The 20,173-nt window shown below is 51.5% G+C and overlaps 8 protein-coding genes across 8 annotated transcripts; 3 read left to right on the forward strand and 5 right to left on the reverse strand.

The window, feature by feature from the left end:
• Window positions 1-866: 866 nt before the first annotated feature.
• On the forward strand, window positions 867-3,359 carry CDC45 (DNA replication initiation factor cdc45; the record flags this gene model as incomplete). Its single annotated transcript, XM_064877159.1, has 1 exon — window positions 867-3,359. The coding sequence occupies one exon, from the start codon at window positions 867-869 to the stop codon at window positions 3,357-3,359; it is 2,493 nt and encodes an 830-aa protein (XP_064726661.1).
• A 493-nt stretch (window positions 3,360-3,852) lies between these two features.
• Window positions 3,853-4,308, reverse strand: PMZ80_008761 (uncharacterized protein; the record flags this gene model as incomplete). Its single annotated transcript, XM_064877160.1, has 1 exon — window positions 3,853-4,308. The coding sequence occupies one exon, from the start codon at window positions 4,306-4,308 to the stop codon at window positions 3,853-3,855; it is 456 nt and encodes a 151-aa protein (XP_064726662.1).
• Window positions 4,309-5,500: 1,192 nt separating this feature from the next.
• On the reverse strand, window positions 5,501-7,216 carry PMZ80_008762 (uncharacterized protein; the record flags this gene model as incomplete). The annotated part of the gene is made up of 1 exon (XM_064877161.1): window positions 5,501-7,216. The coding sequence occupies one exon, from the start codon at window positions 7,214-7,216 to the stop codon at window positions 5,501-5,503; it is 1,716 nt and encodes a 571-aa protein (XP_064726663.1).
• Window positions 7,217-7,926: 710 nt separating this feature from the next.
• On the reverse strand, window positions 7,927-10,781 carry PMZ80_008763 (uncharacterized protein; the record flags this gene model as incomplete). The annotated part of the gene is made up of 3 exons (XM_064877162.1): window positions 7,927-9,088; window positions 9,296-10,625; window positions 10,685-10,781. The coding sequence occupies 3 exons, from the start codon at window positions 10,779-10,781 to the stop codon at window positions 7,927-7,929; spliced, it is 2,589 nt and encodes an 862-aa protein (XP_064726664.1).
• Window positions 10,782-11,774: 993 nt separating this feature from the next.
• Window positions 11,775-13,109, reverse strand: HIS5 (histidinol-phosphate transaminase; the record flags this gene model as incomplete). Its single annotated transcript, XM_064877163.1, has 2 exons — window positions 11,775-12,993; window positions 13,063-13,109. 2 exons carry the CDS (start codon window positions 13,107-13,109, stop codon window positions 11,775-11,777), a joined length of 1,266 nt encoding a protein of 421 aa, XP_064726665.1.
• A 453-nt stretch (window positions 13,110-13,562) lies between these two features.
• Window positions 13,563-14,207, forward strand: PMZ80_008765 (uncharacterized protein; the record flags this gene model as incomplete). Its single annotated transcript, XM_064877164.1, has 1 exon — window positions 13,563-14,207. One exon carries the CDS (start codon window positions 13,563-13,565, stop codon window positions 14,205-14,207), a length of 645 nt encoding a protein of 214 aa, XP_064726666.1.
• A 955-nt stretch (window positions 14,208-15,162) lies between these two features.
• On the forward strand, window positions 15,163-15,920 carry BLI3 (BLI-3 blue-light-inducible Bli-3 protein; the record flags this gene model as incomplete). The annotated part of the gene is made up of 4 exons (XM_064877165.1): window positions 15,163-15,206; window positions 15,256-15,406; window positions 15,454-15,777; window positions 15,825-15,920. The coding sequence occupies 4 exons, from the start codon at window positions 15,163-15,165 to the stop codon at window positions 15,918-15,920; spliced, it is 615 nt and encodes a 204-aa protein (XP_064726667.1).
• Window positions 15,921-18,247: 2,327 nt separating this feature from the next.
• On the reverse strand, window positions 18,248-19,894 carry PMZ80_008767 (uncharacterized protein; the record flags this gene model as incomplete). Its single annotated transcript, XM_064877166.1, has 1 exon — window positions 18,248-19,894. The coding sequence occupies one exon, from the start codon at window positions 19,892-19,894 to the stop codon at window positions 18,248-18,250; it is 1,647 nt and encodes a 548-aa protein (XP_064726668.1).
• Between the last annotated feature and the right edge of the window lie 279 nt (window positions 19,895-20,173).

Genomic DNA, 20,173 nt, shown 5'->3' on the forward strand with positions numbered 1-20,173 from the left:
ATCATGGGAACAACAGCGAGTCGTGGTTCAATAAAGCCTTTAGTTGTTGATATTGCAATACAGCTCTTGTGTTGCAAGTTGTAACCGTATGTCAACCACTTGAGAACTACGGCCACTGCCCTGTAGACTCTGTATGAGCATGATGAGAAGGAGCACCGAGCAAGAGATGATAAGACGATGTGAGCATAGCTCACATCGTGCTTACCAAGTATCTGAGCTCATCAGCATCCACAGTGTTCCAGAACTCCCACATAGTCTTGTGCATAAGCTGATCTGTCAAACAATACCTGATTGAACATGAAGAATGTCTTCTACCATCAGCTAGGTTGTCTCTCAGTCGTGAACGCCTTTGCGAGATGTGAGATACCGGAAGCTTGACAGCCAGCTTCACGCCGAATACACGAGTTTCCGCAACGAGCGTGTAGCAAATACTCCCGAACGTCCACTAGAAATTAGCTAGAAAGGTGTCGTCAATCTCACCGACCAAATCTTCCGCCGAGCAAACGAAGAGAGAACAGAAAAGGAGAGGCGCTATGTGGCTCAGTCCGAGTGGCTGAGCCACCTTCGGACAATAATCGGCAAAACCAGATCTCGATCATCGCGGAAAGCCGATCAGAACGCGTCTGATGCATGCTTGACGCGCCAGAGAAATGCATGACCAGTAGAGTACCACTTCCATTTACCATACACCATAACATTAAGCCCTGCAACAGTTGTATAGCTATCACAGCACCACTTTGACCTCTCTGCCACATACCACGAACAGAAGAAACTCACAAACATGGCACAATAGCACCAGACCTGTACAGAATGCGCGTGCACCTTCCAAGCAGTGACCCAGCACCTGCCGATACACAACCTCCAGCATGTACCTGCCGCGTTCGTTGATATCGTTGCTGTATACGAACCTACAGAAATCTCATGGACCGTCCTCATCACAAGTGATCATCCTCTCATCCCTTGAAACAGACGCCATATGTGCATGTCGGATACTGGCAGCTCTGTTCAAGCGCGATTACATACAGCATAGGATACAACCCGTTGCCGGATATGGCGACCTACAGAGAGCCGGCGAGACCCTGGTGCGGCCGATGAAGATCAGCGAGGGTGGGAGTGGCGGTGTTGTGATATGTCTGGGTGTTGGTGGGCTTGTCGATCTGGCGAGTCTGCTGGGGCTTGAAGATGAGGAGGATGCCGAGAACGATATGAGTGGTGTTGAGGTATGGGTGCTGGATGCCAGACGCCCGTGGAATCTCTCAAACGTGTTTGGCGGGTTGGCTCATTCTAGGGCGGTGGACGGTGACACGACGGCTGTGACAAGACGGATACCTGGAGTAGAAAAAGGATGTTTACAGAAGTCGTACAGGTCGGGGAAGGGTGGCATAATAGTCTTCGATGACGGTGATATCATGGATGAGTTATCAGCCGAGCAAGACGCGTTCTGCTCGTTAGCTGAAATGCCGGAGCTTGACCAAACCGCTCCAGAAGAATCAGAGGACGAGGAGGAACAAGCAGAAGATGACGAGTCTCATGGTAGTTCACGGTCAAGGAAACGAAAGTCATGGTCAGACCGGGACGATTCCGAGGATGAAGCAGAAGAGCGTCCCCAGCAGAGGCGGCGCAGCAACTCGGGATCATCTATCGCCTCCCCAAGAAGTCGCACAAGGTCACGCTCGCGCTCCAAATCGAGAGAAAGAGACGCTCAACCAAAAGAGCCATCCGCAAAGCAGCTGCGGAAGAAGCTGCAATCACTACGAATATCTCATGAAAAAGTTATACAAGACTACTACAGCTTAGGAACATCCTACTCAGAACCGATATCCTCCTTAGCATATTCATTAGCCTCAGAGCTAGGCCGAGACGACAACGATCTACTATGGCTCGCCGTCGTAGGCGTCACCTCTCTCGAACTATCTGGCCACACCTCAACAGGCCTGGGCACACCACATTCGAAGCCAGAAATCAGCTCAAGGAATTACCACCAGAGCTGGCGCATGAACAGATCCTCCAGAACCTATGCCCTCCTCCGCGACGAAGTTCGCCGCCTCAACCCACCCTCAAATGAGCGCCCATCCCTCCTAACCTCGAAACCAGCCGTCAAATCAGCATCCGACTCCTCAATCCAGCTCGTGCCCGATCCTCGCTTCACCCTCCTCAGACACTGGTCCCTCTACGACAGCATGCTACACTCCCCCTACCTCGCAGCCCGCCTCCACGTCTGGAACGAAGCAGGCGTCAAAAGACTTCACAAACTCCTCGCGAAAATGGGCATAAGCCTAAACCAATGCAAACAGGGCTACATGCACATGGACGTTAACGTCCGCGCTAACCTCCGCGATCGCCTGCTCAAGTACGCAAGCATGTACGGTCTCGACGAGCTGGTCCCAGTCGGTGAAGGCACAGCCACATACGAGCAGGAAGGTTGGGGCTTCCTACGCACCTGGGGCTGGAAAGCGCAGCTCAGCGCCGTGGACGTCAGTGTCATTGTAGGCGCAATACTAGAAGTCGTCAACACAGCTACGGCACCCTCAAAGCCGTCAGACACGTCAACGCAGCGAACTGAAATTGAAGATATCGAAGATCGTTCAGAAGCCCTAGTTAGGAAATTTTGGCAGGCGTACGATGCCCTCGCACCACAGCACCCGAATGAGTTACTGAAATCAGTACCAAAAGCCCAACAACTCATGCGCTCGATCCTACGCACTGGCTCCTCCCTGCTCGGCAAACACCAAATCCGCCACCTACGCGCCTTCCGCATGGGCGTCGTAAAAGACGGTCCAGATCTCTCGCTCTTCGCGAACAGTCCCGGCGCGCTCGTGAAACTAGCGCTCTGGGTCGGCGAAGCCGTCGCAGTAAGCGAGAAAGACAAGAAGGGCACAGACAGCGCAACACCACTTGTTCTTGCGGCCCTCGATGAACTCCGAGGCACGTACGTCGTCGTCGGCACCGGCGGCGGTATCGGCGGGGGCGAAGACCACGAGGCGCGGAAGGAGAAAGCAGAGAAGAAAGCTAAGAAGCAGGCTGAGCGGGAACAGAAGAGGAAGATCCGCGAGGAGAAACGTGCTGCGAGACGCGCACTGCAGGAATTGAACGGGGAGAGTGACGTTGAAGACGAAGATGAATCTGAGGAGGAAAGTGAGGCGTCATCAGATGAAGAGGATGACGCGGAGCAACGCCGCAAGCAGGAGAAGAGGGGCTACGGACGGAATAGATTTGGCATTGCGTTTCAGGAGGTGGTTGAGGAGACGCAGGCGCGGGTTAAGATTGATAGTTTTGACCATTGTGTTGTTGAGGTGAAGAAGGAGGATTTGGCGGGGTTTTTGGAGGGGTTGAGTTTGAAGAGTGTTGTGGGGAGGTAGATGATGGGTGTGCTGTGTGTGAAATTGAATGCATCTGCTATTGTCACGAGCGAGCGTTACTTGCGTTGGTACCTATGATTTATGATGCACAAGTATAATTGGTGTGCGGCGCAAGGCAAGGCATCCAGCAAGCGAGTCTACTTGGCAATGGAATATTTGATTGTTGATAACGAGAGCTTCTTACGGAAGAGACCCGGACAGGACTAATAGCTGCATCGATGCTTTCCATTGATTTGTCGAGCGCATAACTTCCAGCACAAGCTAATATTTTACAGAAGTCAAACAACAGCAGGTAGGAGTGGTACTGCTTGTCGGATTGCAGGCGCGCCTTGACGTGACAGTGAAATCTGAGGCAGGAACAATCTATGGTGAGGAAGGCATGATCAGGACATGGAAGGTACGACTATGACGAGGAAGGCACGTTCCGTCGATTCACTTCGGGGAGAAGGTATTACTCACTCGTATCTACATGGAAGGGGCGATCTGTGGTGGCTTATTCTGGGGCAGAAACGAGCAACATTGCGAGTAGGTACAGTACGATCAATGACCCGTGGAAAGCTGAAAACGACTCGAGGAAGCTATGGTTGACTTCGCTGTACAGAACTATTCGGAATCCACTCCAACTAAGCCAAAAAGCTCGTTCTGAGCTTCGTTCTGAGCTTCGTGCTTCGCTTATCTTGATCACAACATCACCATTCACAGTCCTATTCATATCGACGGTCTCCCCCGTGAAGACGTAATCTCGATGCGTCTGGTTGAGATGAACCAACAGCTGTTGCAGGTATGGCCATGTCGGCCCGCACTCCGGACATTTGTACCCCTTCACGGACATCTTCTGGAAGCGTTTGCTTTCCTTGTCATCTGGCATGCCTTTGAGATGGAGTTTGTACGTCACTTTTGGTTCGCTTAGACGCAATGGAGCTTTGGCGCTGTCATGGTCTTCGGCCATGGCGATGAAGATGTGCTTTTGAGGTGTGAGGATGGATGCTGGTGACTTGACGGTAGAGTGCCCTGTGGAAGGAAACCGCAGGCTTAAGAATGTATGAGGGATACTGGACTCTCATGCGCGTTATTAAAGCTGATATACCTGGCTCAGTGCTTGCTGTGCTCTGGCAAGCTTTGGCCATATTGCAAACATATCAGGGAACGAACGATGCTGCAGTAGGACGGACATATTTTGAGGTTGCCTTGCTCATCAAAGTCCAGAGCGCAAGATCAGGAGGAGGTCACTGGGTACTGAGCAGTCCTTTAAGCATCAGCAAGCGCAGATGAGCTGACGTAGGATGATGCAGCGCTCACCAACATCGATGCACCACTGCACTGCGCATCGATGCACTGCACGTCACTGCACGTTGTGAGTCTGCATTAATGCTATGCATCGATGCAGGTGGGTCTGGGTCTAATAGGCCTAAAGCTAGATCAGCCTCGATAGGGGTGGGTCGACCAGCCTTATCGCTCGGTGAGCTAACCTGAAATGGTAGCTACAAGACTGATTAGTCATTGTCACTGCAGCATTGATGCACTGCACTGCACTCCACTGCACGGAAATCCTGTAGCATCAATGCTTGCAGTGCTTCGATGTTGGTGAGCGCTGGGATGATGTGCAGCTGGATGCCGCTTGCAATGCCCAGCAATGTTACAGCAGCTCAATCCGCCTTTGCGTGACTCTGCTTGAATGCCTGTAGTAATGGCACCGGTTGTTTCGATAAGAATCTGGCACATCAGCTACATGTTGACCTAGACAATGCTGTGGTCAAATGTTGAAAAGTGTCGAGAGCATCGAGTTTGACCAAAGAAGTAAGATGGTAGACAGCAGCGTAACCACAAGAACAGAGGAGGGAAGAGAGGGAGGAAGAGAGGAAAGAAGAGAAACGGTAGAAGACCCTCTAGTGGCAGGTACATACCTGGTACGGCCTTTTCTGGCCTTATCGCTCTTTCATAGCTGTATCTGCGATACACGTGTAGTAACAATGCCCGAACCCCATGGAATGTCTCGTAGTAAGGCGTAATGCATCTCCTCGAGCGCCTCGCTAAATCAAACTCTGAAACAGTCGCTCCTAACACACCGCGAACCTCGAATCTAGAGCGACTTTCCTCCTTCCATGATTATGACTGCAATTGCAGTTTCCGCAAATCTCTGTTCAATAAACACTCCCTTTACTCCATTTACTGCTCGCTCGTATCCTCTTACCAAACACATAGAAAACAAACGGAACAGGAATTAACAACGCCGCAAACCCACCTGTAATGCAACTTGCAGGGCCGGTGCCAATATTATGGTACATAGGCGCGACAACAAGCGGAAACGCGCCAGCAAAGCAGGACCTCAAAAACGTGTTGGCCGCCACTGCACTAGCCGCATATTGTGTAAATGTATCAACCAGATAATTCAAGGCGCTTTGAAAGATCATGAAGAAGCCGGTTCCCAGCATGACTAGACCGATGCAGGGCACGATCCAGTGTATGGAAGGGCTTGAAGTCCAGCCTGTGAGGAATTGGCCTGCGCTGAAGAGAACAGAGCCGAACATCATGGGTGGGAGGCGCTTCTCGGGAACTGCACGGTTGCCGGCGGCGTGGTACGCTTTGTTGTAAATAGTTTGATTGTATACATTTGCGCCGCAGCCAATGATGGCCCCGATGAGTATAGACAGAAATGGCAATTCCGCTGGCAGTGGCTTCCATCCTCGGATCTCGCCGAAGATGATTGGGATGGCGCCAAGTTGCATGTAGAGGATGCCGTAGCAGAATGAAGCATAGAGGGCGACAAGAAAGCAGATCGGAGTGCTGAGGAGTTGTACTGGTCGGACGAGGAACTTCTGGGCTAAACCGACGATGCTAACGTCCCACTCTTCAAACTTCGCGTGAAGTGCCCAGTTTCCTGTCTCGTGCCGCAGACGCCGAGCCTTGTAGACCAGCAGCTTTGGTGGGTACGACTCGTCGATGAAGATGGTTGCGATGACAAGGATGAAAGCCTGCAGGATTCCGGCAAGGTACTCCGTCCACCGCCAGCCAAGGGAAGGTTGAACCACGACGGCCGCCGAGACGATCGGGCCGAGAACAGGACCTCCTACGACTGCCATTGCGTAGCCTGCCATGGCAATGGCGCGCCAGGAAGGATCATAAAGGTCTCCGAGAACTCCGCCTGTGTTTGTCACCGGCGCTGATGCAAAGAATGCGCCAAAGAACCGTGTCAGCATGAGTGTTTGGAAGTCTTTTGCTGTTGCGGATCCAAAGGAGAAGCAGATGGCCACGAACATGGGACACAGTACTGCGAGTCGACGACCATAGACTTCTGATAGCGGCGCCCATAACAAAGGCCCTATCCCAAAACCAAACAGGAAGAGGGTAGTGCCGAGCGTTGCTACCTGTGTGCCGACGTGGAAGTGCTGTGCGATCTGTTCCGTGCCAGCAGAATAACAGGATGATGCCCAAGTGGCTGTCATGGTGACCAACCCATATAGCAAAGTGGTGGTGATTTTCTTCTTCGTCGGCCAGTTCATCGGCTTGTATGGATCGTCTGGGCCGTCGAAGTCGACCAGAGCTATGTCGGTGGTCTTTGCGTGAGCGAGTGGATGTGAGAAGTCGAGCACTGGACGAGACCGAAGACGTGATAAGGCTGTTGGTCTTTCAGATACTGTCTGGGTGAGCCCAAGGTCCTGGTCGCGTTGTGTCCGTGTTCGTTGGCGCGAGAATGAGCGCATTTCGAGGAGTGTTGGGCGGTGGCCATCGTGGTCTGTGTCTTTCTCGTCTAGGTCCGACATGCTCGAAGCGTCTTTGTCTTCCTCAGAGCTTGCTGTGCGAGTGGAGTGCGTACGAGATGGTAATGGCGCATGGTCTCGTACATGTGGCGCCGACATTGTAATAGTCGTCGTTGGCAATGGCGTGCTCCTACCCTGGAGGAAGATGATATTGACGGCTGGCGCAAACACATAAGCGGAAGTCTGTTCCTACTTACATCACATATTTTATGCTACCCTTGTCGTTTTACATTTTATCCTTGCCATCTTCAACACCATGAACGCTCGTAAAGAGATGGGATGACGTAGTAGCTGGACACGAAAGCTAGAAGCGAGCGACTCCCGGCAGCTCGGCATACTCGTAGGGAAGGATGGCCAAAATGTCGCGGTGGTCATCACAGTAAGCCGGAGTGAAGAGTCGTAAAACGTTCACTTATCAAAACCACCAGGATTAGTTGCCCCCATGATGGACTCTTGCTTATGTGATTGAATCAAGCTTTGAAGGTCTAAAGTCAATAACACGATGCAAGCCGCCGCTTCTCCCGTGACGGAGCGTTCCGATAAAAGCCTCAGGCAGAAATGTTCTACCTGCCTCCTCCCGGACGATCAAAGTGGCCGCTTGATGTCAGAAGGAACCACCGTAGCTTTAGGCGCCTTCGAGCAAACCCTGACGAAGAATACAGCTCTCAAATCATTACTTCACAGCAGTCAATACGTCTGCATATAGTACAGCGTGACAGCCAGTCCTAGAGCTCTTTTCCAACCGATGTTCGCTCGAGAAGACCAACGCTTGCTTCAACAAAATATAGCTCGAGTCTGACCCAGCGTTTTCATCCCTTCCTGGTATTCATTTCCTTAATCTTCTTTCGCACCCTCCCGAGCCCTTCCAAGCAAACTCTATGCTCCTCAAATGCCACATCCCACCACATTCTACACTTCTTGTCGTCTTCAAGCCAAGTCATGTAGGTAGCATATCCAGCTTTATCATTCCCTCCGCTAGCTTCAAAGTCTTCCGCCGTTGCACCATCACCCTGAGCGCATACCCAGTTCCTATACATACCGTGCGTGACTGCCTCTTGACGTGCCCTGAAATGCTCGATCATAGCGGCGTTAAACTTGGTCCAGTCGTGCATATATGCTGTCATCGCATCGCCGAAGAGGCGCCAGCTGTCCTGATTTAGCTCGTAATCGGCTGGACAGTGAGGAACCTTGGGTGCCCGAGGTAGATTGAGATCTCGGAGTGTCGACGAAGGCGTGTGATGAAGAGCTTCGAGATTTTCCGCGGGACGGGATTGATAAGGTAAGTTGTCAGTAAGATCACCGAGGTCCTTGAGACCCGTGTTTGATGGGACAAAGGGTCCCGCTTCTTTTAGGTCATTGAGATTGAAGCCACCGGGACGAGGGTCAGAGTGATGACGTTGTGTCTGCTGACGAGACGCAGGATCGAAGCCTGTAGAAATGGGAGAGTGTTCTTCTTCGACCGTGACATTTACGGTAGAGCCAGTCGACGACTCACTGTCTGGCGCAGTAGGTGAATCGACATCCATCTCGTCGGTAGTGGGACGGTCATCTTGAGTATCTCCGGTTTCAGTGCCGGGTGCACCAGGCGTGGATGCGGGCGTTTCCATAGCCAATGGCTTCGAGCCACGACGCGAAGCATTTACCTTCTGTGCAAAATCGGGAGCCAGCTTTCCCGTCTGGAAGGCACCTGCTTTCGTGTTTGTATCCCCTGGATCGACATGCCTGACGCCCGCTGCGATATTAGCATCCATGTTACCATTCATAGCATCACGTGAACCCTCCTTAGTCGGAGCGAACGTCCGACCTGGACCTGCACGTGTTGACCGGAAATTCTTGCTTGGCGACTTGCGATCACGAGCGGTAGGCTCCGGAGGGTTGAAGACATCAGCGTGCTTGTCGAAGTGCTCATGCCATTCCTCTGCCCGAAACTTTGCACGTTCCTGGCTTGCGTTATCGTCAGAGTGATTGGAACTAGGAGAGATGTTAGCGTCTATACTGCCTCGAAGCGGCCAACGCGAAGGAGAAGTCATGGAACATGAAGGGGAGCGGTGTTCATCTATTGACGACAATCTCGCACCGCCTCCTCTTGTCTTCGGACAGACACTTGATGGAACCGCCCACATGGGCCATGTTCGGTTTGGAGATGCTTGGGAATGAGATATGAAAGGGAACTCGTACTGATGCTTAGGTACTTCGTCCTGACTAGGAGCATGGATTGAAGGCTCGTTCGCGCTTGCATCATGCTCATCGATGGGCGATGTCATGTTTGTGAATGGCTTTCTTACTGGAGTGGCCTTAGTGTCAGGCGCAGGATAGTCATAAGTACTGCCGTCGTCGACGACGCGGGTATAATTAGTGCTTGGGAAATAACCGGTCAAGCCCGGCCCGTCACGATTGCCAGAATGAGTGGCCGGTCTCCGAAGATTCGCTTTCTTTCGATCTTGTGGTGCTAGCGGCGGCGTTATTTCTTCGTCGCTCGAGGTCTCGGAAGCATATTGGAATGTTGCTGTGCCGTTTCTTGCTTGTGGACTATGGCTTCTATGCCTCGGCCTTGGTGTCCTCTGCTCTGCTGCAGATCTGGTGCCGAAAGGACCTCTCTCCTCCTCACTGGGGTCTAGAGGTGAATTTCTGACACTAGCTGAGCGGCCGATGTTTGCAGTGTTGACTTGTGTTCTCTCGCCACCCGCCGACGCGTATTTACTCGAAGCCCTGCTCAAACCTGGCCGTGTCTGCGTGAAATCGTCAGAATGGAAAGAATGAGCCTGCCGTAAAGGACTTACAGGATCGCGTGATCTCTGCTGTCCATGAGCATCGACATTTGGAAACAGTCCAGCACTTGGTGGACGATCTCGTTCTGAGCGGTGATATTGTGCATAAGCTGAACGAGATGGTAGCTCGTCACCCGCACCCGCATGAGTGCCAAAGCCACGCCGCTGACTTGATGTCCGGTTCAGACCTGGAAACCCAGGTGAAGGTTCAGCTCCTGGAGAGTAAGAATCTGCACCTGTGCTCCTTGGAGCAGTGGGATGACGCGGTCGCAAAGGAGAAGTCTGAGGTACAGGACCGGGCCTCATAGCATTCAGGCCCCTCAGACCTTCGGCTCTGGCTTGTGCTTCCTCAAACTTGGCACGGTCCCATTGAGACGGAGCAGCTCTTGCAAACTGAGCAAATTTATCTGCGCCGGAGGATGCTGTAGCTTGGGGTCGCGAGCGGGCAGCATTCTGGGGAGCATATCGGCTGGTGCTTGCATCTCGCCTTGGTGGTGGTTGTGGAGTAGGTTGAGGGTAGACACCGTTCGTGTAGGTTGAATCGGTTCTTCTTGGCGGAGGTGGTTTCCTGAAGGTTGGTGATTCTATGTCTCTAGACCTGTTCAGCTTGGCTCTCTCCAAGTCGTATTTCGCCTTCTGTATGGGATCTCCTAATATCTCGTGTGCTGCTTGGATGGCCTGGAACTTAGGCACTACATCGACTTCTCTGCCAGGATTCCTGTCAGGGTGGTATTGCTTGGCTAGCAAAGGTCAGCTGTCTACGTACACCACATGCATTCAATGGCTTGTTTCTCCATACCTAGCTCACGATAACGCTTCTTGATGATGTCGCAATCAGCATGGTTCGGCAGATCCAACTCTGCATAATAGTCTCGCTTGTAGTCGGCCTTGACCATCTTGCGCCTTGCCGACTCGAAGTGTAAGACGACCTGTCAGGGAGGTCAAGTTATAGTTGTTCCAATCGCAGTGCTTCTCTTGTCTCCAATCACCATTTTCATCGTCATACAGCGGTCATGGTCCAACTCGAAGAGATAGATGCGCAGAAAGGACGTCTAGAAGTGTTTGTTGGCTTAGAGCGTAGGACTAATTTTGATCTCGTCTAGGGGTCGGGCATAGGCGAGGAAGGACTGCTGGGATAGAAGAACTTTGTGTTTGTCTGTGTCGTGCAGGTAGTCAAGGTGTTAGCCCAGGCAATATGGCGAACCGTGGAGTAAGTGAGTTCGCAGGTTGCACTTGGTTGTTGTGGAAGGCAACTGGTGGTAGTCGCAGAACTAGGCGATGAAATCATCTACTGCCGCAGCACTTTTGATTAGTCGTTTGGTCAAGACTTGCTATTCGTCCAAGGCAGTACAGTGCAGGAAGTGAGGTCTCGCTGCAACGCAATCAATAGTGCCAATGCCCTGCTTTGGGCAGCCAAGTCGTGATGCTTGGTGGGTTGTGCGCGCAATGTTGATGAAGGAGTGATCATCAGTATTGCTGCTGGCTTGTCAATCTTCTCTCCAGACCGTGAAGATCGTACCACAATGTAATTAACCCTCACGCAGGTAGTAGGCAGGCAAGCTCTTGTTAGATGCTGTGCTCATTCGATCGTGTCTGAGATGTGCTGTCAACACGCCAGTAAACCCTCTTTTAGGCGACCGCAGGCGGAACCAGCTGGAGGAGCACCATGTGTCCGTGGGCTTCAAGATAGGCAAGAGGGGCCTAGACCTTGACTATCTTTGGCTTAGTGCTGGCCTCCACAGGCTATGGCTCTGCCCGAGCCTGTGCAGTGTCCATCCTTGTGAAGCCCTGGTCAACTCTCATTCCTAAAGTTTGCTGCCACTGCATCTTCGTCCAGTCGCCAATAGGTTGCTGGATATCTATTTCATGGGTCTGTTGATCTACTCCTATCATGCAATCACTTCATTTGCTTCCTTTTGCGATGCCTGGCCGTTGGACTGCACCTGCGACTTGCCTCTAGAATATATACTGTACAACACATCCCTTATCTCTTGCAAGAACCTGTCGACCTCCTTCTCCGTTCCCACAGTAATTCGCAAGCACCCTGTACAACCCATCTCCTTTCCGCGGAAACGCACGACCACGCCTCTCATTCCAGCCATAGTCTCATACACTTCAAGAGCTGTCGGGTTGTCAGGTTTACCACCTTGGTCCTTGGGCTTGTCTAGAATCTCAACGAGCAGAAAGTTCGAGTCCGCCCCACCAAGGAAACGTCCTATACCCGCGATCTTCGGTAGTTCCAGCTGCAGCCTTTCCCTCTGCATAATGATTTTCTGTCTGTTGTCTCTCATGACTTTTAGATTCTGCTCTTCTAATGCTGCGTTCGCAATGGCACTAGTGGGAGAAGAGATGTTATAGGGAGCTTTCATGTTGTTAAGCAGAGCTGCAATGTCGGGAGAACTGAAAGCTACTCCGAGTCTGATGCCTGCCAGCCCAAACGCTTTGCTCAGGGTCTGCATTACCACCAGGTTCGGCCACTCTAGCACCCACTCAGCCAGACTCGAGCCATCCGGTGAGAAATCGATGTATGCTTCGTCCACCACGACTATGCCATTCCATGTTGGATGCTCCAACACCTCTTGTATCGAGCTCTTACTGATCACACTAGCAGTCGGGTTGCCAGGAGAACATATATACACCATCTTGATCGAGGAATCTTGAGATAACTTCTCACAGATCTGTTTTGGCTGTAATGAAAAGCCGTCGTCGACATTGAGAGGGACAGAGACTATCTCGAGGTCATTGACATCGGCGCTGACCGCGTACATGCCATAGGTGGGCGGACAAGTCAGGATCTTGTCTTTGCCAGGCGCACAGAAGCACCGTAGGAGGGCGTCGATGGCTTCGTCCGAACCAACACCACAGAACAGATTTTCTGGTTTCAAGGTCTTATCTGTGTGAACGTGAGTATTCCTCAGCCGGCAGAACTTCTCTTTCAGATCATGCTGATGGGGATCGGGATATCTGTTGAGTCCGAGGAAGTCAATGTCTGTGTTGTTCTTCGTGTGGCCATTCACGGCAGTGCCATTGCCGTCGAGTGCCAGGCCAGGGCCATATGCGTTCTCGTTGGCGTCGAGTAAGATATTCGTGCCGTCATCTTTGTAGTCGCTTCACACGGTCAGCTCAGCTCAGCTCAGCGCGAGTCCAGAGCGGAAGCTGGTGAGTCAACCTACTCACGAGCACAGCGATACGGGTGCAACTTCAAGATATTTGGTCGAGCGCATTTCGACAAATCAAAGGGTCGTGCCTTCTGTGCCATTTTGCAACTCCGACTAACACCTACAAGGTTCTTAGCCCGCGTTTCACCCTGGGATCTACTGCCAAATTTATTCAGTACATCAAGCATCAAAATTGTTTATCCAGACTGCGGCCATTATTCTTCTGACTCCCCGCATGACTTCACAGGTCCGGTCCCGAGCCACCAATTTAGGCACGCTAAACCAGCCACGCTAACGTGGAAAAGAAATCCCATGCACAACGTGTGCCTGAGGCGCATTTTGCGCAACCACGAAGGTGCAACCTGTTTCAAAACCAACAGCCAACTCTCCTGCCGTCCCTTCTTAGGCGGTATCGCACGGACATCACTGGATCGCGGAGTGCCAGCTATTCCTTCGAACCATTCGACCTACTATTTGCGCTTGAGCCATTAGCTTGACCTCTAGCGACGTTTAACCAAGATGGCAGCACGAGACTCTGCATACGGCACAGCCGCAGCATCAGATACTGACTTCCGCAGAAAATGGGACAAGGAAGAGTACGCTGCGAAAGCCAAGGCAGTGGAAGGGAAGAGGAAAGAGGAAGGAAAAGCCCGGTACGAGGCAAAGCTCGAGGGCAAAAAGTGGCACAAACATGTCGACATGTCCGAGCTCGATGCGACATCTGCGAGAGGTGCGAGGTTAGATGTAGCGAGCATGGTCGGAAAGACGACCATGGTGCCTGCCTCGGCCGGTATTGGAAAGCGAGGCCGAAGTGCAGGTTTCTATTGCGAGGCTTGTGATTTGACCTACAAGGACAATGTGCAATACATTGAGCACCTGAACTCGAAGCAGCATCTTATAGCTACCGGTCAGTCAGGAGAAGTGAAGAGGGCAACTCTGCAGGATGTCAGAGACCGGATAGAGATGCTGAAAGCCAAGAAGCGACAACGAGAAGAGGAAGAGAGAAAACTGGGCGAGCTTGACATCAATGCTCGAATAAAGCAAGCAGAGGATGTTGAAGCTGCGGAGAGGGAGGAGAAAAGAAGGAAGAGAAACGAGAAGCGCCGCAAGGGTGGCATTAAGCAAGAAGATGAGTGGGAAGGTCGACTGGGGGTGATCACATAAGCGAGGCGCCTGGTATTCATGACCTTTCCCACAACCTCCGCCAGCATCTGTTCTTTCAAAGCATTACCTTGGACAGACTCTGTGCACTTTACGCGCCTAGGCTGGAGAGGTGCCTTAATCGCTCCGTGGGCTACCAGACCTCACGCTGATGAGCATACTGGTCGCAGCAAAACCTCTGTGCTCGTCAGCCGGGGCCTTACAACGAGCTACCTCGGTGCAAGCGAACCAGGTACGGCATGACTCTCGTTGGCAATGCCAGCTTAGCCATTGCACCATGCAAGCTGATGGTAAGGACCGACCGATGTGGTCCGCACTAGCCTGTACAGCGATGACCTCGTCTCCGCAGACGGTGAAAGGCTGACGGCAACACTCTCAGTTTAAGCCTGATACGACGATGCAGTCTCAACGCCGCCGAGGTCAGAACATGTAGATCGAGGTAGCCCTCGGTAAGGCCTCCAGGAGATTGCATCCGCCTTGTCCCCCAACTTGAACCTGCTGGACTTTGCAATCAAGCAGAATGATGACGTCAATACGCGTCAAACAGAGAACGCGAACCTAGACACTCCTCCAAAGCATGGATCGATGAGGTCTCTAATTCTATCTCAAGACTCAAACTCAATTAGTTACCAAGACCAAGAGGTATTCTGAAGATATCGAAGCTGTGCCACTTGCCCGAGCTCTAGATTTACAGCACCAGATCGTCAAGATGCAGGTCAACAACATGCAAGGACTGATCCGATGGTCTCGCGTGGCCTCCCCGCATGCTCATTCGCTCCTTCCCCAATTCCGCTCTTCGGCGACGAAAACGTGCGGTCGACGTCATTGCAGTACAATTCATACATGTACCACCATTCCTGTGTCCGCAGTATATTCTCAGCGTGCACCCCTCTACGTTAGATCTGCTCAACACCAAAACCCTCGATCTATCACCTTTCAAAGAACATATTCAAGCAAGATGTCTTACTCGAACGCAGATACTGGCGACAAGACCGCCGACCCGTATGGTCTGCCTTCCGCCTCATCCCACTATGGCTAACGCGTGTAACAGATACAAGGCAAAGAACCAGGATGAGCCCGGTGTTGAAGAGAAGATCCAAGACCTGACTTCCTTCATCTCGAAGAGCAAGTTCGGCATGATGACCACAAGCGCTGCTGGCTCTGGTGTGCTCGCTTCCAGATGCATGGCCCTGGCTGCAACTGTAAGTAGATTCTCAATTACACATATTACTGGACTAACATTATTCAGGAGAACGGTGGCATCGACCTCATCTTCCACACCAACACAGAATCCGGCAAGACCGATGACCTTGAGAAAAACCCTGCTATCAACATGTCCTTCTACAATGCCACTGGTGAATGGGCATCAGTATCTGGTGATGCTGAAATCGATGCGGATAGGCAAACAGTCCACAAGTACTATTCTCAAGAGCTGAAGACTTGGTTGGGAGACCTAGGAGATGGAACACATGACGGAGGTCCAGACGACCCAAGAATCGGTGTTATCAGAATCAAGGCAAAGACTGCTACTTATGCCATCTCCCGAAGCAATCCAATCAGCAGAGGAGTCGAGGTAAGTCGAAAATGCTCTTGTTAGGACATACAGCTAACGCTTCTCAGATGGTGCAGGGCGCAATCACTGGCAAGGCTGCTCAAGTTAACAAGCTCCGAGAGATCTCCGAGTCCGAACTCTCGCAATGGCGAAGCTCCCACTAAAGCTTTTCGCAAGCAGACGAGGCTCACGCTTGACCATCTTAGCCAGTCTGTTTCGAAATGGATAGACGGTGTACATAGAGAAGTCAATGCCACTAACAATGCCATGCTGGATGAATAGTCTAGTACCATGAGAGTACACGCTGCACGAGACACAATACGCATTTCAGATCTTCTGTCATTGACCATTCCCACTACCACATTGACTGAATTGCAGGTATCGCTAAATTACAGGACTTGCACCTTATTCCCCCGATCGATCTACTGGGACATATCTATGATCGTCCCCAACTGCCTGAAGCATAACTTCGGACTTCTGAGCATTTCTGACGACCCTGATCCCGCTCCTTAGACATTTAGTACGATACCATTCTTCCATGTTCGAGCGCAACATGCACACAACGCACGGTAACCTTTTCACAGTTGATCCATTCCTTCTGGATACCCGTCGTTTGCCTGCGACGAGAAGCTTAAGGGCATTCACCTTCCGACGAAGAGCTGAACGATCTCCAATACTTCCATCTCACCGCTCAAGATACTATCCACAGCATTTGCTCACACGAGAAGGCCAGAACCTGCGCGACATGTATTTCCATTGCTCTGCCACGGTGCAGAGATTTCACTTCATGCCAAACGCTTCAAGAATTCCGGAATGCCGAAAGAGCAAAGTTGTTCTGTTACCTGACTATCAACTGCTAATTCAAGAACAGAGGGGCACTCGAAGAATGAATATTCGAGTCAGCTTGGGTTCGACCAGATTGAGACGACTACTATAGATGTTGAGACTTTATTTCGAATCATCAAACACCAAATCGACAGCGGCAAACAGGATACTTACTAGCTACTGTGACAAAGCAGCGGGTCGGCGGTTCATACACCGCTCGGACAATGCTACGATAGAGAGAGAAGCAACTAAGATGAGTAAACAAGGCAGCAGGCCAGACAAATTCGCGACTCAAATATGTCCATTGCCAGATGTGTCATGTCTGTGCCTTCCCGTGCCTTCTCCTAGCTGTCCATCTCATCGAGTCATCGATGGACATCATGCTTCGGCCCATCCAGTAGGTCCTCCTCGGTCCTTGTTGCTTACTTCCAGTCCTGGCTCAGTCCGACAGTAGATCGACTCTGACTCTGTGACGTGCTGTACAGCCGCCGATTCTTAAATGCTTTTCGAGGACGTCGAAGCATCGCGTGCGATCGAATGCGTGGTCGCCAGTAGGCTTATGTACTGTAGGGGTTCCTAATGTAGCCCTGCGTCTCCTGCACCTCTGCGTTTTTGGTGTTGGCGTTTGCTAGGAAGCAAACCAGGAGAGGCATAGCTGCGCAATCGAAGGGCCCGGAGAAAGCCAGCGAGTTCGCAATGGTCGTCACGTTCGGTCGTCACGTTTACCCATTAGCTTTGTGTCGATCGCCTTTTGCCTCTGTGGGTTAAGGGTGAATACTAGACGGGAAGATCGTTGGCCGTTCTCCCCCCGTGTATGTGATCTGCTGGCCATGTGTCAGTGTGAACGTCGCCCAGGTGAGTGGGAGTCAAACAGCGTGGTCATGAAGCTATATTATATACAATCAGGGTTGACTCCTAATCAGATCTTGAACTGATACTATCATGAAGCTAAGCGCCAGAGCGGTGTTGGGTCCGTCAATTTGCCATTGTTCAGTATCAATACGATGGCTCCATTCGAAGCATTCACGCCGTGCTCGTGTCGACGGTCCGAGTTTTGTGTCTCGGTGTCGCCTCTTGCAGTGGTCGAGTGTAACCATGCAAGACCACGTGTGCGCAAGCCGAGGGTTCTTCGCAAGTACCGTGCAATCGGAGGCGGGTACGAGTGGTACTCTCTATCGCAGAGGCAATCCCATCTCGTACATAATGTATCACTGGAGGGTTGCTGCGCTTTTGGTGTTCTGCTTTGCGGCAAGAGTGTGTAGCGTGATCTCTTGTACTCGAGATCGTGCTGTGGTTGCAGGACCTGCGAGAGACTGTTGTTGGTCTGCCTCCACGCTGTATTCTATGATGAGCGCTGGAAGAGCAGGTCATGAGGAAGGGAAACGAGCAATTCTGAAGGACGAAGGGACAGTGGAAGCCGTAATTGATTGAATTAACCACGATTCGTGATTGTAAGAAGGCAAATGCCAATCGTAAATCCCGAATTTTGCCCAGCCACGACGTGTTCCGCTATATTAAAGTTTTAAACACATCTCACTCAAAATCGCTTAGTCGTACAGGGAATGATATGGTGTAGTCTTGATGGTATCTGTCATAGCAGAAAGAAGATTCGTTACTAGAGTCATGGAACGGTGGCGAGCTCATGGCGTGCATAGCTGTAAGTGGATCAATATTGAGCTTGAAACCCAATATGCCTCGGTCTGTCACCGTGAAATGTGATCGAGACATGACTGCGAGAGCCGGGGCTGCCTCTCTGACTCCTTTGTACTCCATCGAGTTCCGGTGGTGTTCGTGGTGGTCGAGCGGGAGCGGCACCAGTGTCTGACCTAGCACCAGCGGTACTGCCATCGTGCGCCGACCTGTTCTGTGTACTATTGGTCCCGTCACTGCCGAGCTCGCTCACATGAACATGGTAGTCCTTCGCATCGAGCTCGACGATGTTGTGTTGTGGCGGCCTGCTTGGCCAAAGTGCACCACGTATCGATGCTATGCTTCTGGCTACGGACGTTGGTCGCGCTGGGAGTTCAGCGTTGATTCTGCCCGGATGTATCGAGGATCTTTGCGTTGGTCGTTGATTGTCATTCATTGCCTCGTGATAATTGGGCGGCATCTGCCGATAAGTCGAGCTTGATACCGTGGCGCCAAGCATAGAATCTCTTTGCTGCCTCTTCCTTCGTACGCGCGTACGTAGTGCTAGCCCAAGGCCTAGAGCGACAATTATGGCAATGATACCGATGACAATGCCAACAATTGCGGCTGTCGTTATGCCTTTACTCGATGCTTTAGTAGGCAAGCCTAATATCTCGTTGATCTCGGTTGTGCTCGGTGTGGCTGTTGAATCGGTAGGGTCAAGGGGCCTGTCAATAACTTGAAAGACGCCGTTCGAAGTAATGTAGTTAGATCCTGTCAAGTGGGCATCGTTGAAGAAAAGGGCAGATTCTGGCGAAATGCCGCCATAGCTGCGTGCGGTAACAGTGATGTTGGCTAGAGTCTGAAATTGCGAACTGTTCTTCATGTCTGTGGAGTACACCACCTCCGGCAACGCATGATAGACGAAGATGTGATCGAGTTGATCTTGTGTGAGACCATCCCAGCCGGTGAAGTCTGCACCATACTTTTCGTCGTTTGGTCCGAGGATGGTCAGATCTGGTGTCTCGACTGCCAGCTTGTATGCTATGCTTGTTGGAGTAAGCCAATTGCCTTTCTTGAGCAAGGCCACGAGGTAGGTCAGGTTGGCCTTTGTGATCGTGCTCGGGAATGATAACGGAATTTGTAGCATTGAGTCGATGATGTGGACGAGCCCACCAACGTAAAGTACATCTCCATGAGAAACCTTGGATTCTGCTTTTACAGCGGATATCAATGTTGCTTGTCCATCTTTCTCAAGTAGCTCCACTCGTTGACCTCCAGTGACATTCGTGTAGGTCGCGTTTGTCAGAAGAGTAGGCACCAGCTGGGAAGCGTTCGAGAATGTCGCCGTCGGATGTGTGTCCTTCAAAATGTGGTATTCGACCAAAGCGCGGGTGCTCGAGTTGTCAGCAAAGATATCGGGCATAGATGATTTCGTTTGAGAGATCGCAGAATCTGTAGGTACCAGCAATGTCTGAGAACACGTCAGTCGAAAGGCGCCAGAGGTTGGGTCGTACAAACTTACATGAACGCCAGTATTGAGGTAGTCGACGAGATCCAAGTATTGAGATAGTAAGTCTGTAAACTGCGAAACTCCATCCTGCTCTCTGAGTACGGTCAATATGTCCTGAGCAAGAGCGACCCGGGCAAAAGCCAGCGCAAGGACGCCAAAGATGAACTTCATCTTGGAAGGCTCATGATCTGGATTCTAGAGAAGGCACGATGAGGAGGAGGTTCGACTTTCAATCACGTTCTCTTGCAAGACGAACGCATCTCGCCGCGGCTTCACATCCTTACCTGTCTCGAGTTATAGTATGGTCGGGTCATTTCGATCTGGCACAGAACAAGGGCATAGCATGTCTGCCAGGGACAGAGAGCACAGAATGAAGTCGTTTCAGATATTCACTACCTTCGTAGCCGCTTAATCTGCTTTAGTGTTCCTGCGCGGATAACACAAGGATCT

Source organism: Knufia obscura (genome assembly GCF_036327395.1).
Source record: "Knufia obscura strain CCFEE 5817 isolate CBS 148926 chromosome Unknown scaffold_12, whole genome shotgun sequence".
NCBI lineage: Eukaryota > Fungi > Ascomycota > Eurotiomycetes > Chaetothyriales > Trichomeriaceae > Knufia > Knufia obscura.